At 43.5% G+C, this 17,439-nt stretch overlaps 1 protein-coding gene across 12 annotated transcripts in view; it reads right to left on the reverse strand.

Moving 5' to 3' along the window:
* The window catches only part of FGGY (FGGY carbohydrate kinase domain containing), a 425,441-nt gene that overhangs the window by 103,574 nt on the left and 304,428 nt on the right, over positions 1 to 17,439 (reverse strand). For all 12 annotated transcript variants that reach the window (XM_060624862.3, XM_078451860.2, XM_078451859.2 and 9 more), the window contains one exon: positions 10,816 to 10,963. In XM_060624862.3, coding sequence (XP_060480845.2) covers positions 10,816 to 10,963 — 148 coding nt within the window. The remainder of the gene's footprint in view (positions 1 to 10,815; positions 10,964 to 17,439) is intronic.

Below are 17,439 nucleotides of genomic sequence, written 5' to 3' on the forward strand. Positions count from 1 at the left end.
CAGGGCAGAATGCATGTTCATCATCATCAGCATGAGGATCATAATGTTAAAGATATGGACATCCAGGAGTGTGGACAAACAGCATGCCCCTGATGAGGGCCCACGAGTAGGATGATGAGGGACTCACTGCAAGGACTCCTTGGAGAAGTCCTAGTCCTTATCAACCTACACACCTTCACTCACTATGTAAATAGTAAGGACAGATGAATTTCACCATAGACTTCACCTGAAGTCTTGCTGCCACTTAGGAGCTGTGAGACCTTGAGCACGCCTCATCTTTTCCTGGGATCCTCGCTGAATGCAGACTTCCTGAGCTCCAACTCCAGATTTCCCAAATCTTTGGTGTGGGCCCAGCAATTTGCATTTCAGCAAGGTCATATTGTACAATAAATTGTGGGAATAAGTGTCCTTAACCTTGGCATTGTGAATTAAAGGTTGACAGGCGTTAAAATTGTCGAAATTGTTCAAAAAAAGATAGTAGTAATTCAGTTAGCTAATTTTTTTTTTCCTTCTTAGTGATTTTAAAGGAATTAGTTATATATGTTAGTAAGAAAGAAAAAAAATCTTGGAAATAGATTTTCAAGAGGTCTCTAAAGATTACAAAGACAAGAAAACAGGATCCCCAGTCCTGAGGTTTTCTAGGGTCATCAGAGCTTGATGGAGTATCCAAGGCTCAGGGGAATTGGTTGAAAGCTTTTGAGAAAACAAAGGAACAGCAAAAATGCTCTGTTGGCTCAGTCAATAATAAGGGTAGAGCTGATGGACAGACAACAGGGAAATGAGAAGGATCAGAGAAAAATGTATAGAAAACCTCTGGAGAGAGGACAGAGATTGGAGAACAGGTCTGAAATAATCAGCAGCCTGAAAGGGAAAGGGCACAAACGTCCCAGAGGTTTCAGTAAGCATCAGGAATCGAGGATGACACTTGGCATCGCCCAAAACTCACCCAGATTTGGGAAATGCAGATAAATGTGTTAACAAAACACAACGTGTTAACAACTCTGAAGATGTTCCCAAGATTCCCATCCTGCAGTTACTCAATCAGACACTAATCTAGGCACTGCTGTAAAGGGACTTTGTAGATGGAACTGGTTACTAGCCAGATGACCTTAAAATACAGAAATTATCCTGGATTATGCAGTATAAACTCAGTGTAATCATGTGAGCCCGTAAAAGCAGAAGAGTCAGTCAAGTGACAGAGTAGGAGGCAGAAGAAATGAGGCAGAAATGGAAACCGGGGAGATTCAAAGGATGAGAAGGACATGATCTGCCATTGGTGGCTTTGAAGATGGATGAGGGGGGCAATGAGTCAAGAAATGCAGGTGGTCTTTAGAAGCTGAGGACCCCTGGCTGACGGTCAGCCAGGATATAGGAACCTCAGTCCCACAACTGCGTGGAGCTCAAACTGGCCAACAATTTGAATGAATTTGGTAGATTATTCCCAGAGCCTCCAGATATGAGACTTTGGTTCTGGTCTTGCGAAAATTGGAGCAAAGAAACAAGCTGAGCCAGCCCAGGCTTCTCACCCACAGAACTGCGAGATAAGAAATTTAAGCCTCTAAGTTTGTGGTAATTTATTCAAGCAGCAACAGACAACTGATAAACTCATGAAGCCTAGACTGACATTCTCCCTTACAGCCTTATTCTGTTGGTGAACCCTATGTGACACACTAGTTTGTTTGCCAGGCCCCAGATATACCAGGCACTTCACATCTTTGTCTGCTTCTGGTGCTCTAAATCCAAGCCATTTTTAAAAAAAATTTTTTTTTAATGTTTATTTATTTTTGAGACAGAGAGAGAGACAGAGTATGAGTGGGGGAGGGGCAGAGAGAGAGGGAGACACAGAATCATAAACAGGCTCCAGGCTCTGAGCTGGCAGCACAGAGCCCGATGCGGGGCTCGAACTCACGGACCGTGAGATCATGACCTGAGCCGAAGTCGGATGCTTAACTGACCAAGCCACCCAGGCGCCCCAATCCAAGCCATTTTAATGTACTCATGCACCAGTATCCCAAAGCTGTTCTGGTCAACTGTCCAGGTCCTTAGTTGGTGTCATCCAGCCTGTCTTGATTTACATACTAATGATTTACATACTGATTTGGATCCCATCCTTGGTCCCCTGGCCTTACATCTTTCTCATTGTTTGTTTGTTGGATATTCCTAGCGGGTTTCTACCCAATTCACTCCTCGGTCTTCTATTAAGCCACACTACCTTGGGAAGGACTCTTATTTGTAATTCATATTCCTCTTGCCTCCCTCTCCTGGGTTTTACTTGTTGCTTGGTATAGTTAGGGAAGAGAGCACTAAGAAAATAAAGTCTGAATCTGTGACATAAATTTAAAAAAATCACTCAAATGAGAAAATATGGCAGACACACTGAAAACAGAGTGGGAATACGAAAACACAAAAACTTAATTTTTTTCTTTAAAAACATTTTTTTCCTTAAAACATTTTTTTTTCTCCCAATGGATATCAGGGGTCTCAATCTGAACACACCAGGTTTCTAATATCACTTCTGTTTTTTCCCCCTCTAGGAAAAAAATAGCTGTGATTCTCTGAAACTTAGAGAGAGAGACAGAGAGAGAGAGCGAGAGAGAGAGCGAGCATGAGCAGGGGAGAGGGGCAGAGGAAGAGAGAATCTTAAGCAGGCTTCACGCTCAGCACGGAGCTCAACACAGGGCTCGATCCCACAACCCTGGGATTGTGACCTAAGCTGAAATTAAGAGTCTGACGCTCAACCTACTGAGCCACCCAGGCACCCCATCTCCGTCCTTTTAAATCGGGCAATGACATTGTCGGGCAGGGCTGTGAGAAATGCTGGTGATGATGCATGTAAAGCATCTGTCATGGTGCCTGACATGCTACAGTCCTGGAGAAAATGATATCTATCACAAAACAAAATACGAGCTGCTAAACTAGATACCTCAGTAAGAAAATGCGTTATCAGAAAACCAGCTAGGTGATACTTAGGATATTAAGCTTTGTTATACGACTCAATTTGTCATAGGCAAAAATATGTAAAAACAAAACAAAACAAAACAAAAACAGTGAGATGAACCGGCATTAAATTGTAACAAAATCATCAACAAACCCATGTCAAAGAATGCACATCCCTGCAAGCCTGATAAATGTTATCAGTCACGAGCTGCTTGAATTAGCCCATGAGCTTCCAGGTCTGGCATCCTCCTCCCCATCAGAGGAAGCCACTGGGAGACAGCCTGTGGCTCCTCCTGAGATCTTGCAAAGCCTCATCTGCATTGCTGACTCCATCCACATCGGACACTGTTTAGCAAGGTCCGTCTCTAGCTGGGGTTCCGTCCTCTGGGAACCGGCTAAGATCTTACAACGCGTCTTCCCTTTCTCTGTCTCGGTTTTTCACATGCACACTTGCTCTGGGCTTGCTTTGAAGAGCCGTTGGAGCAGGACTCAACCTCTCCAGCAGTTTGAGCAGCATATGGTCTTATGTTAGAAATCACAGCTCTTCAAAGCACGAGAAAATAACTTTCCGTTCTGGGTAGCGCTGTTCTTGCAAAAGGAAGCAGAGAAAACACGTTTCAACCACTGAGGGATATGGTGTTTTCATGGCCTGATAGGCTTCTGACATGACTTGCTTCTTTGATTACATTTGATGAATTGACTTCTTGGATATTTCAGGAAAAGAATGTTTTAAAAAGCGCCAAAACAAAGAGGTAGTATTAATTTGAGAATAGAAACTAGTCATATATACCGAGACGCATGCCCTCTTTCTAAATTCCTCCAGCACTGAAGTTTTGTAAGGCACACAAAATTTGAGTGTTTCCTGCTGTGGTTAAGGGAAGTGAAGCCTAAGGACTTATGTAGAGAAAAGACTAATCTCTGTACAGTATGAAATGTGGCTTCTGTGAGGACCAAGTGACTGTTTGCCTTCACCAGCTGGTCGTGCACAGCCGATGACCCCCGTGGCTGCTGAGTCCAGATGGTCCCTGGGCTGAGGGGGATGGCTCATGACTGGCTACTTGGCATCCAAAGGCTACACTTAGAATCCTGCTATCGTCTTCTAACACGCAGATAAGGGCCACTGAGCAGAAGCCACAGGTTCCGAAGTATTTGCTGGTGTTGTCTGTCCACTATGTGATAGTGTCTATGTCTCCCCCTTGTTGATTCTGACAATCATCCCCTAAGGAAGCCTGTCCCACTTACTGATGAGCAGACTGACCTCACAGAGCTAATGTCAAAGGTCACACAGCTGGTACATTTTCAAGGCAGGATGCCAATGCAGATCTGACTTTGATCCCTGGGCTCCCTTTACTGTTTCACAGGGGTAAAAACTCTCCAACCAAACATTTAAAATAAAAACAATCAGGGGTGCCTGGGTGGCTCAGTGGGTCAAGTGTCTGACTTCAGCTCAGATCATGATCTCACAGTTTGTGAGTTCGAGCCCTGTGTAGGGCTCTGTGCTGACAGCTCAGAGTCTGGAACCTGCTTTAGATTCTGTGTCTCCCTTTCTCTGCCCCTCCCCTGCCCATGCTCTGTCTGTCTCTCTCTCTCTCAAAAATAAATACACATTAAAAAATAAAATAAAAACAATCATAAAAACTATCTAAAACAGGCCACCATTCCTGATGATGAATATTTAGCTTCATTTTTCTTGATGCATGACCATGCCACATTTCTTTAAATACAAGCATTTTTTCTTATGTTTTCCTTTTAAAGAACCTAGAGCCATCAGTGTTAAATGCTTTGATACTGATTGCTATGACCCGAGCTTCTGCTCCCTTTACACATCATATGCAGGGCCCTTAACTAATTTATCAAGTGGAAAGGAGAAATATTTACATAGATGTCTACTTGGCCCAGGCACACCATTAAGCTGCCCACATCCCTAGCCTCTACCTCTTTTTAGCCTAGTGCCACAGGTCACAGAAGGAGAAATGAAGCAGCCATGCACATAGACAGGAGCCAACTGTCACCAGAACAAAAGAAAATGATGTGTTCACACATAAGGGAAGGATTCCTGGGTTATGCCCTGTTCCTACTTCTGAGGGCAGGCAGCTCTAAAGCAGAAGAGTTTATAGCCAGGTCAAAGCAGGAGTGCTGATTACTTCTGAAATCTGAGTCTGTAAGGGTGTGAAGGAAACAAGCACCATTACTGAGGAGAGGAAGAGGTCAGAGCTTAAATCCAAGGGCCAGGGTAAGGACAAACATGGGAGAAAGGAAGAGGGCCAGGTTTCAGAGAAGGGGAGCGAGGACCAGGCTGAGGAGTGTGGTTTGGTATGAAACCACGTGTGAGACGGGTGTTAGGACTCCCATCTCACAGTCACTAGTGTATCGTGCAGAGTAAAGAGCTATGAGTTAAGGCAGCCTGTGGGGGTATGCTTGCTCAAAGTCAGGACTCACATTTTTATTTAGGCAGACCATTTCTTGGCATTATGACTTTAGGCAGGTCACTGTTCATTCATCCCTTGACAAATAAAGACAGAAATAATTGCTTAGCCATAAGGCAATTATTCGATGCCTGTCTTTGACCTAAAAACACTGCTGAAAATTTTAATGTTTATTTATTTTTTGAGAGACAGAGACAGAGCGTGAGAGAGAGGGAGACACAGAATCTGAAGCAGGCTCCAGGCTCTGAGCTGTCAGCACAGAACCCAACGTGGGGCTCAAACCCACAACTGTGAGATCACGACCTGAGCTGAGGTCGGACGCCTCATCCATTGAGCCATCCAGGCACCCCTAAACACTGCTGAAATTTAAAAAGTAAACAAGCCATAGGTAGTCCCTATCCTCAAATTTTTTTTCTAATAAATGTAAAATATACGCTAGGTCATATGGCAGCTGTGATCTTATTTTCTTCTGTAAAAATTGTTTTTTATTGACTTCAATGCAGGTTTTAATTCTGCTATTCTGTATTTTTAGTTGTCTTTATCATCTCCTTTTTTTTTTCCTCATTCCACTGGCTTTCCATCTGAGCTCACTTTTCCCCCCACTAAGTTTCTGTCCTATTTCATAGAGATGTGCCTTTAAAAACAAAACAAAAAACAAAAAACAAAAAAAACAACCTACTGAACATGCCGAGTCTCTTTAACATTTTCTTTTGGTTTCAGTAGTAAATACTTCTTTAAGAGGCCTTTCCCTGTGTTCCAATGGTACTTCTTTTTGCTTTGTATGCAACATGTTGTTTTCTAATGGACTCACTTTATTATTTCTTTATTCATTTCAACTAGAGAGCTATACATATTCAGTGCTTCCCAGCAGAGAGTACACATGATTTACTGTCTGCCCCACTCACTGCAACTTGGATCTGCCTCTTCAGATCTAAAGCTAGTTGCCAGTTCCCAGAGTCTAGCAGTTTTTTTTTTAATATTTTTAATGTTTATTCATTTTTGAGAGACAAACATACAGAGCATGAGCAGGGGAGGGGCAGAGAGAGAGAGAGATGGGGGGGGAGAGAGAGAGACACAGATTCTAAAGCAGGCTCCAGGCTCTGAGCTGTCAGCACAGAGACTGATGCAGGGCTCGAACTCACGGCGAACCACTGTGAGATCATGACCTTAGCTGAAGTTGGCACTTAACCGACTGAGCCACCGAGGCGTCCCTATTTAAAAAAAATTTTTTTTTTTTTTAATTAGCAGCTTCTATTTTGGGTAGCTTTGGTGGCCTCACCACTACCCGGTTTTCTACCCTTAGAACAGACAGCAGATGTGCAAACCTATAGCCCTCCTCCAAACTCACAGCTTTTCCTAATGTTGACTCCCATTAACAGACTTTTACTTGGGATCCTCAGAACGTAGGGCAGCAGCATTCATCCCAGATGGGTCTTCCTGCCCAGCTGGCCTCTTAGGTTGGCAGTTTTCTGATGGATTGAACTGAAAGGGAAGATAAGGTCTGGGGTTGTGGGAGAGTTCTGGGAAATTAAACTCACTGGCTGCTTCCAAAAAAACAAAACACCCTAACCATCAGCAGCAGCATAGAGGGAGGCCTGCCCTGTTCTTAGGCTTAAAGGGACCTTGCGTTATTAAGCCAAGGAGCAGAAGGTAGGTCTAACCTCTTGCAAGGCTAGAGGTTCACTTTGCTTATATGTCATGTATTATGTTTATGAAACAAGTTCCAGCTAGTCTTTTAGATTCTAAAATTCTTCCCAGATTCTCTCTGAGACTGTTGGTGCTGGTGTTGCTAGTTGAACGACATGTTAATTTTCAAAGTCAGTGTGAGTTTATGCCTTTTTTTTTTTTTTTTTTTGCATCCTCACATGTATTTTCAAATGAAGAAGAGGAAGTCTGCATCAGGTCTTGCTACCCAAATGCCACATAAAAAAAAAAATCATTCACAGTCCGACATCCACTGAGCGCCTGTTTTGGCTTGCACAGATACCTGCATCACAAGCATCACACTGCGTAATGTTCATGCACACACTCACATGTACGCAATAATCATCTCCCTGGTTTTATGTGAATTTGGGACACCCACAGTTTCTTTTTTTCTTTGTGTTCGTAGTAGGTGATCAATAATGAATGAATAACAAAGATAAGAGACAAGAGTCAACCGAGCGAAGGATAAAGAACTGGGAGAGTATAGTGCTAGAAAGCAGAAGTACACAGAGGGTCCAGGGCTTCTCTTGAGATTTTTTTTTTTTTACTACCAAGATAAAATGCTAAATGCAATCTATCATTGCTTAGATAATGATGCAGGGAACCAAACTCGGAGGAGTTCATGTTCCATGTTCTCCTCCCCTCTAGAACACTGCATTTACTATGGTTTTCCTGGTTCCAAACCCTCTTCCTTGCTTCACTCAGTGCCAATGTCACCTCCTGTCTGAAGCCTGTCCTGACCTCTGAGACTAGGCTGGGCAGTCATCTCCCACACATCTAGGGAGCCCTGGACAGTAAGTGGCACCTGCAGCTGGCATGCCCAGTATCACCTGTTTATATATTCTGTCTGCCCAGTCCCCCATCCCGACAGTAATAGTCCTGACGGTTGGAATTACATCTAGTTATTCTTATATCGCCCAGCAACTATAAAAGGCCTGTATTAGTTCAAATATTTAATTAATTAGTTGATAAGCAAATGTCTTCATAAGTAGGATAAAATGGGAACCTCTTGGCTTCATTTAACTGGACATTAATATTGGTATTAAATACATATCATATGGATACTAAGAGCAGCAACCAATCTATTTAATATTAGCAAACTGTTCATACGTATGTTTTCAAAGCAATACATGGTTTCTTTCTTATCTCCATGTTGACTGTCAATTAAGTACATATTAAGTACTTAGTATATGTCCAGAGAAATGTTTCAGAAGCCAAAAGAAGAAATCACATAGGTTTCCTTCTCTACTGGGAATATCCTGACCATTACAGTTGCTAAGTGCTATCAAGCACTTCCCTTCCCTCCCTTGAAACATGCTCTGTGAATATACATATTGTTGTACCTTACTGTATCTACGGCAGTGCTAGGCACTTCTAGGTAAAAAATAAAGATCTACTAAATGAGTGCTGGAGATAGTAGTCACTGCAGGTTCTGACAAAGGATAACATGACAGTAGAGATTTCAGGGTGATTACTTTGATGTTATCTGAAACTGAGGGAAAGAAATACTGGCGGGGGCAGTGCCTGGGTGGCTCAGTCAGTTAAGCATCTGACTTCGGCTCAGGTCATGATCTCATGGTTCGTGATCTCGAGTCCTGCATCGGGTGAGCTTGTGCCCCACTTCGGGTGAACACGAGCCCTAGTTCTCTCTGTCCCTCCCCTCTCTCAAAAAAAATCCCTATGCCCCTTGTGGGATTCCTTCTCTCTCTCTCCCTCTGCCCCTCACTCTCTCTCAAAAAAAAGCAAGAAATACTGGGAGAAATTTTTAGTCCAGAATTTCCTTCCTTTTGTCTTACCAAGGTCACCTTCTCCTTCTAGTGATGTGATGTAAATTCATGGAGAGACAGCTATTCCAATGTAAGCCCAACCCAAGGCCAGTTACAAAAGGAAATCACTGTTAAGAAACAGTACATGAGATGTGAGTTATGTTTGTAAAACTTTTCAAAAAGTAAACATACTAGGATCTTCTGATACAATTGGGAGTATGTCCCCGTGTAAGAAGCCTTCTTTGGTAAGCATGTACTTAGCTGTACTTGTTATAATGAGACAGGCATTCATGAAAACATTCCATTGGCTCCTTTGGAATTACACTTTGGATTGAGGTTACCTTTATAAGAATATCCTTACGGTGGCAATTCTTAAGTCTTTGGGTGTCAGGCTTGGTTTTAAGGAACAGAGAAAAGACACTGGGAGCCATGAGTCCTGCCATGCTGGGTATTGAAGCTGGGTATGACAGAAGTTGGCAAGAGAGGTAAGGACTCCAGATCCAAGGCCATGGGCTCCAGACCCATGATCATTTCACTCCACAGCCCTGCATTGTTCTGGGGTCATCTTATGAACTGGTCATGCTTCTTAACATCGTGAACATTTTAAAGGCCCATTACATTTGGCTTCAGGTATTTGTCTCCAGTTAAGTCACTCACTCTTGTACCCACGCAAAATGTGTTCTACCCCAACCTGTTGGTACCCAGGAGTCAGTTATCTGCAAGGGCAGCTTTCTGGCTGCAGTTTGTGGCCACATGACCCTCTCCCAACTTTCCTCTTCTGCTTCTGCAGGCCAAGTAAGGAGGCCAAGCTCATTGTCGGTGGTGTGGGCACGCTTCATGGACTCCAGACAGACATAACTTTGGCTACGTCCCATTTTCTTTTCTTTTCCTGCGACTCCCCTTTTATTAGCAGAAGTTGATTGTATCAACTAGGTAATGAAAATAAAGATCAGGCCTTCCTACCGGTGTCATAAAAACATTTTAAAAATCTCAATACAATCAGTCATAAAACCATAGAATTTTGAGTCTCGAAGTTCTCAAAGCCAGCCGCCTGTTCTACCGTCACTCAGTGTAAACCCTGAATTGCCACGTTTGGCCTCCATCCTGAACTCCCACCTCCATTCACTGCACATTCTGCTTCTTGACTTCTTGACATCTTGACATCTTCCTGGATTCTGAATTCCTGGTTTATTTTCCCATTTGTGGCCTCTCTTGGCTTCCGGGAACTGAAGTTGACTTCTATTTCTCTAGCTTGAACGTGCTTCTTCCAACCTCAAATACGATTCTCAATGGTATACTACCTACACTCAGCCACCTAATCTTGCCTGGCCACCAGGGTGTTCTATCTTAGTTTAGGAGGCTATGAACTCTGCCACAAGTTGATCCTGGCTCCTAAAGGAGGGCTCCAAATTTTCTGTACCATCAGTGACCCCAAAGGTCACCAGCAGCTGAATTTATCCATCAGTGTAAATTATTAATTTTCTTTTCCTTTTAGCAAAGCTTAATCTGAAATCCTAATAATGTTAACATGCACTCGGAACAGCTCTGACTCAGAGCTTGAGCAGACATGTGGTTATGGCAATCAAGACCATGGGTGGTAATATTTACCACTTATTTACTGGGCAGCCTGGGGATGGAGACAGAAAACATGACTCTGCAAACTGATGTGAATAAAAAATCACAAGGCAGGGGCTCATGACTTCCAGCCGCTCCACAGGACAAAGAGGCAGCAGTAGCTAAATGTAAGAAATACTGCTTTTAACGCTTTCAAGATTGGCTCGGCAACAATGAGAACTTTCAGCAGCTCATCCTATGGAGCAGCAAGGGCCTTCGCAACAAGCGATGCATCTGCAAGAAGCCTGTGTGCCCTTGCCCCGCCTTGTTTATTTTTCCTCTTTTCCTTTCCCCTCACTTTGCTTCCTCCCAACTTTGTAGACCTTTGGCCTGCCTGCACCTTCGTGCAAGGACTGGCTGTTACTTACCATGCCCTTTAGTGTCAGATCTGCTAAGGGAGACCGGTTGCCATGGAAGTCTGGCCAAACATGTAAATCAACAGTGAGGAAACCCACAGGCCGAGCCTTCTTAATCAGATCCAGGTGACTGTTCAAATATGCATATACACTTTGGCATCTGGAAGAGACGTTGATTTTGTTTTGAAAAGGGGGGGGTAGGGTCGGGAGGCAAACTCTTCGGCAGAAAGAAACAATCTGTACTTCCCTATCAGATCCAGAAAAAAAGCAGAGTCCCCAACCTTCAGCAAAGAAACTACCCAAACCCCCAGAAACCAGCATTTTGTACTCTCAGATCATGAAGTGCCATCACCAAGAACAGGCAGCATGTCCTGGTGCAAAGCGGAAAGGCTTGGAATCGGAAGACCAGGGCCAGGAGGGGCTTTACCCCTAGTAGGTGTGTGACCATGAGAAAGTTACTCAAACTTTCTGAACCACTTTCTTCGCATCTGTAAAAACAGATAGCATAATCCCTGTCCAACTTACCTCATGGGGTTATTGTCAAGATCAAAGGAGGCTATGCATGTGAAGATACGGTATTTTGTAAACGGGACAATAGTGGACATATGTAAAGGATTTTTAAAAAATCTGTATTGCTAATTGTAACAATAATGATGGGGTGACGAGTATAAACCTAAGTTCTTGGACTCAGCATAGGAGCTGGGCCACAGGAAGTGACAGCACAGAGGAATGCAGTTAGATCAGGAATTAGGAGACTTGATTTCCTACCCAAAGGCACCAAATGGCGTCACGTTTGTTCCTGCTCCTTTCTAAGGCTCAGTCTCTTTGGATGCAGGATGAGGGAGTCACAGTCTCCACATGTCTGGGGGGAGAGGGAGACAGAGGTGAGGAGACTGAGAGCTACGGTAGTCCTGGCCCTGGCCCTCTGGTAGATCTGGGCTCAGATCGGTAGCTGGGTGACATGGGCCAGTAACTCGCCCTCTGTGAACTTCAGTTATCCCATATAAAATGGGTCTCATAATACCTATCTCACGGAGCTGAATCTTACTGCAAGGCACAAAGGTTAAATTTGGTCGCCCTTCCCCTCTTTAAATGTGCTTCATTCTCAAAGTCTTGTACCAACGATTCTAGAGGAAAGTGGGTTTATCAGAGGGTGGCATCCTTGCCTCTTGTCACTGGTGACCTTGGAAAGATCTCACGGCTTGAACAATGGCAGGAAGAAAAGTATAGGAAATCAATGTCCAAGGGAGGGTAATATCTAAGGTACTCAAGATGACAGTATTTGAATTTCAAAAATGTTTTAGGAGTGTCGCTCAGAGATTTCTAATTCCAGTTTTGTGACACTGTGAATGTTCCCATGGAGCCCATGAAGTTCCCAAAAATTTTCTAAACTAACATTAAAGGAAGAGACAAACAACTAGAGCAGTGGTTTTCAAACCCTTTTGTTAAATAAAAATTTTTCTTAATTTTTTTTAATGTTTATTTATTCTTGAGAGAGAGGCAGAACGCAAGTGGGGGAGGGGCAGAGAGAGAGGGAGACACAGAATCCGACGCAGGCTGGAGTCTCTGAGCCATCAGCACAGAGCCTGACGCAGCGCTCGAACCCACGAATTGTGAGATCATGAAGTGAGCTGAAGTTGGACACGTAACCGACTGAGCCACCCAGGTGCCCCTGGTTAAATAAAAATTTTGTGTGGAACTCCAATATAGGAAGGATAGAAAACCAAAACTGCTCCACGTAAGTGCCAGAGTGAGGGAGTATGTCTGTGTGCACGTGTGCAGGCCTATGCAAGATGCTCAAAGAAGTGAAGACAAGTGACCAAGTTCAAATTTAAACAAAGCCTTCTCTGAGGGATTCTGAAGCCATATCTGTAACCCAGATTGGAAAAGACTTGTCAAAGCCCACATTCGAACTCTGCTTTAGCATGATTCTCTGACAGTGTTAGGAGAGGATCCTGGAGGCCTCCCTGGAAGGTAGGGCCGGAGCCATATACCTGGGTAGAATACAATCACATCCTGGTTTTCTATTTCCCAACTCTCTCTGCTCACGGTCCAAAAGGAACATTGACCACAAAAGCCACAGGAACGTCCATCCGAGCCAGAATCCAGAGTCTGCACTGATTCTAGCAACATCCGACTTCAGAATACCATCACTGCACTTAAAGCGAAGGGCTTTTTTTTTTTTTTTTTAAAGCACACATCTATAAATCTTTTCATTTGCCTCTCAAGGAATCTCAGGGTAGGGCATTTGGTTTCAGACATCTGGGTCAATAAGAACCTATAGGCCTAATTACTATTGATTTGTCATTGTCTCATTTACCGTGGGTCTTTGCAAACAGTGAGATTCGTTTAGCCTCTTACATATATGGTCACTCATGCACTAATGAGATCCCTGGGGGACGGGCCATATGCTTACCCCTTTGACTCCTAACCTCCTCACAGCTGTATGTTTATTCTTTGAATGCGGCCATTCTCCTGCACGTTTTTCCAATTATACCTTACCATGTGTGCTATCTGAGTATATCATTCAAAATGAAATGCACTTGGAAAACATTATAATAACAAATGCACATCATTATTCACATAATTTTAACCTTACATGATGCCTTTTTTGGTTCTGACTTTGTTTCATTTTGTATTTTTTTTTTAATTATTTTTTATGTTTTTATTTTTTACCAATTCCTTCTCAAATGGCGGTCTGACCTCTCCCAGCTCGGGAATCACACATCAACTGTTTCAAGTGTGTGCTTCTCCTTCCCTCTCACAACCCCCAGGCTCACGTATCTTTGGTCAGAGGGAGAAATTCCTGCTGCCCCGGTCCACTACATATGTTGAAGAAAACACAGTTGCAACCTTCACACAGTACATTCACTGTGTAGCAGCTGGGTGGTCAGGTACACAAATTCCCTAAGCTTCATTAACTTTTCTATATTCAGGACTAATTCTTTTCCCTTACAGGCTGCTGTGAAGATTCAATATATAGCCTCAGCACTGTACAATGAGAGGTAATGAATAAATAGTTCCCCCTCCCTTCCCCTCGTAGGAAATTCATTTCTAGCTTTGAAACATCCAAGAGTCAGGGAAGACTGTTCACAGACTTTATTATTTATAATCTTAGATGAGGATAGCACCCCTGGAATCTCTACTCTCTCCTCCCTCTCTATAAATCAGTTAATTCTTTGGATTCTTGGGCTGCCCAGAAGTGTAGTGACCATAATTTCAAAGCAAAAATCATAATACATGGTCTAGAAGAAGACATGTATGTCCTTTCTAGGAGTTGAGGAAGTCTGTCTGTCTTCAGTTCCTCACCTCTTGACCCGCTGCAATACGTAGTCTACTAAAACTGGTCCCACAGTCAGGAACGATAGCCTTTGCTTCCAGCTCCAATGGACCATCTCCTGCCTTTATCTTACTTGAATTCTCTTTCATTCTGTACCATTTGACCACTTCTTACTCATTGGTTCTCTTTCTCTTGATTCCAGACACTATACTCCTTTGGTTTTCGTACCTCCTCTCCAGCTGGTTCTCTTTCGTTACTTGTCCCTTAAATATCTTAAGTCTCCCAGAGACTTGTCCCTCTTTCCATACCCTTGGATGATCCCATCTTCCTCTCGTGGCTCCAGGTACCATCTAGGGCTGAGGACTTTCAAATATATGCTCGTGTCTCCTGCTCATTTCTTTCCTGAGTTCCAGGTCAGATAGCCAACAACCCAACCAATGGTTCCTCTTGGAAGTCCATTCTTGAAATCTTGCCCACTCCCAACTAGGTTTCCTACACTCCTTCCTCGGTGATTCTTCTAAAATGCAACTCGGGGTGTGGGGAGGGGGTGTCTGGGTGAAATCAAGTCCTACTCTTGATTTCAGCTCAGGTCATGATCTCGTAGTTGGGGGATTGAGCTGCCAGGTCAGGCTCTGTGCTAACAGGCCTGTGCCTGCCTGGGATTCTCTCTCTCCCTCTCTCTTTCTCTCTGCCCCTTGTCTGTTTGCGCACACTCTCTCACTCTCTCATTTTCTCAAAATGAATAAGTAAACTTTAAAATTCAACTGTGATCATGACTCACACCCCTACCCAGAACCCTTCAGGGGCTGCTCTCCATTATTCTCAAGATAAAGCACAAACTTTCTTGTCTGGCATAAGATGTTATTCACTGTCTAGCTCTCCCTACATGGCACTGTGTTACATACATGTCTTCCAACGCAGAATACCAGAACTGGAATTTCTGGGTTGTTTACAACTCTATGTTTCACTGTACCACTGGTTTGCCAAAGGGCGGATCTCTGGAGTCATATGGACATGATGTTCCAGGCACTCTGGTCTACACCTCAGAATGGAGCGGGGAAGAGGAAAAATATCTTGGGACACCACCCCCCTTCCATGTGCCAGGCACTATGCTGAGCAACAGTAACCACCGAGAGGGAGAAAATGGAGAATTTATTTCCTAAGTCAGCACAGTCCTCAGTCTTTCTGAGGGGACCCCAATGCCCCAAGTACTTTCTAATCCTTGCATGCAAAACAGAAGCCAAAGAAAGGCATTATGATATGTAGCTTATTTCTGTTTAAGAAACATTTCTCATTCAAGAGCCATCAAGAATTTAGTGATTATCCTGGCACATCCTAGGGGATGAAAGGTGTTAATATCATCACCCTCGTTCCATGACTGTCCTAGCTCAGGGGAGCCCAAGTAAATACTTGCTGACAGACTGATGGCCCCAGTTGTCAGAATGAGGGGCCGAGACTCAAGGAGCCATAAAGGCCACGGAAGCAATCTGAGAACACCAGAGGAGAATGGAAAGTGAGAATAATCTTTAGAAGTGGAGTCGAAGAGGTCCCTTTAATCCTCATTTCCTCATCAGAAATCATATGACTTCACCCATATGAGGACTTTAAGACACAAAACAGTTGAACATAAGGGAAGGGAAACAAAAGTAATATAAAAACAGGGAGGGGGACAAAGCATAAGAGACTCATAAATATGGAGAACAAACAGAAGGTTACTAGAGGGAGGGTGGGAGGGGGGATGGGCTAAATGGGTAAGGGGCACTAAGGAATCTACTCCTGAAATCATTGTTGCACTATATGCTAACTAATTTGGATGTAAAGTAAAAAAAAAAGAAAAAAGAAAAAAAAGAAATAAAGTTTATTGATTAAAAAAAGAATTCAATGAAATTATACATATATATGTATGTATGTGTATATATATATATACATATATATATATACGTATATATATATATACGTATATATACGTATATATATATATAGCTATCAGAAAGAGCAGTGTCAGGAACACTGCAAGTTCTCAATAAATGTTCTTGTCTTTTCTTTTTCCTTTCCCTGCTCCAGTGGAATATACACAGCCTTTAATGAGGAGCTTTAAATGCACCTGAGATTTGGCCCATGGGGCCCAGTGCATTTGAAGGAAGTGATCCTCAGTGGGATGACGGGAATCACAGTGGCAAAAAGAAAAAAAAAAAAGGTCTGAGAAATAAATCAGACTGAGAAACACTGACTGTCCCTACAGAAATGGCAGAAAAATCCAAGAGAGTGGGAGAAAAGAAAGGTTAGGAGAGAAAACGTGGCTTGGGAAAACTTCATTCCGGTAATCTCAAGGGGCCTGAAACCAGGAGAGCACAAGAAATGATCACTGCTTGCAGTGACCTCTGTAAAAGTAACTCACAACAGGCTGGGCGTCTGATTACAGTCGTCCCCTTTTGGTAGACTGAGAGCTTGCTGACATTAGGGGCCCTCTGTTCTACTCTGTTCCTCTCTCCTCACCAAAAGGGTCTTGTGTCCTCTCCACAGAGCAGCCAAAGCAATCCTTCTAAGGTAAATCTGATGGTGGCTTTCTCCTCCGGCTCAGAAATGAAAACCTTGAATAAAAGCCAGGGTCTTCATGGTTACCTTCAATGACTTCCATGGTTTGGCCTTGGCTAACTTTCAAGCCCTTACCTGTTCCCAACTCCCTCCCCGTCTGGTCCAGCCACAAGGGCCTTTATAGTCTCCCGGAGCCCCCCAAGCAGGCTGCTGCCTCAAGGCCTGGGGCCTTGCTGTTCCTCAGGTACTTTGGTATGGCTTGGGGAGCTCCAAAAACAGATGACCCCTGTCTCAGAGCTAAGCCATCAGCAAATCTTACTTGAAACTGCAGAAACAAGTACTGATAAACAGACTTCATTATTTTATATACTCTTCAGTTGCCACGTAACCCACTGAGTCATGGTTTGTTTCCACTTTTTATTCAGAGTCCCGCACAAGTGTCACCCCATCAAAGATGGCTTCCTCACCTGAAAGAGTTCCCATCCATCACCTCAACACCCCTCGTTCTGTCTCTTTACTCATCTCTGTTTTTGTTTATTTTTGAGAGAGAGAGAGAGAGAGCACAAGCAGGGGACAGACAGAGAGAGGGGGAGACACAGAATCCGAAGCAGGCTCCAGGCCTGAGCTGTCAGCACAGAGCCTGACATGGGGCTTGAACTCACAAACCATGAGATCATGAGCTGAGATGAAATCTGACGCTTAACCGAATGAGCCCCCCCACATGCCCCTCATCTGTTTTTCTTTAGAAAGTTTCAGGATCAACTCCTGGTGTGCAAATGTGTGCTCTTTACCTACACACACACAATTTGTATGTATCTATT

This window comes from Panthera onca, chromosome C1 (assembly GCF_046562875.1).
Source record: "Panthera onca isolate mPanOnc1 chromosome C1, mPanOnc1 haplotype 2, whole genome shotgun sequence".
In the NCBI taxonomy this organism is placed as follows: domain Eukaryota; kingdom Metazoa; phylum Chordata; class Mammalia; order Carnivora; family Felidae; genus Panthera; species Panthera onca.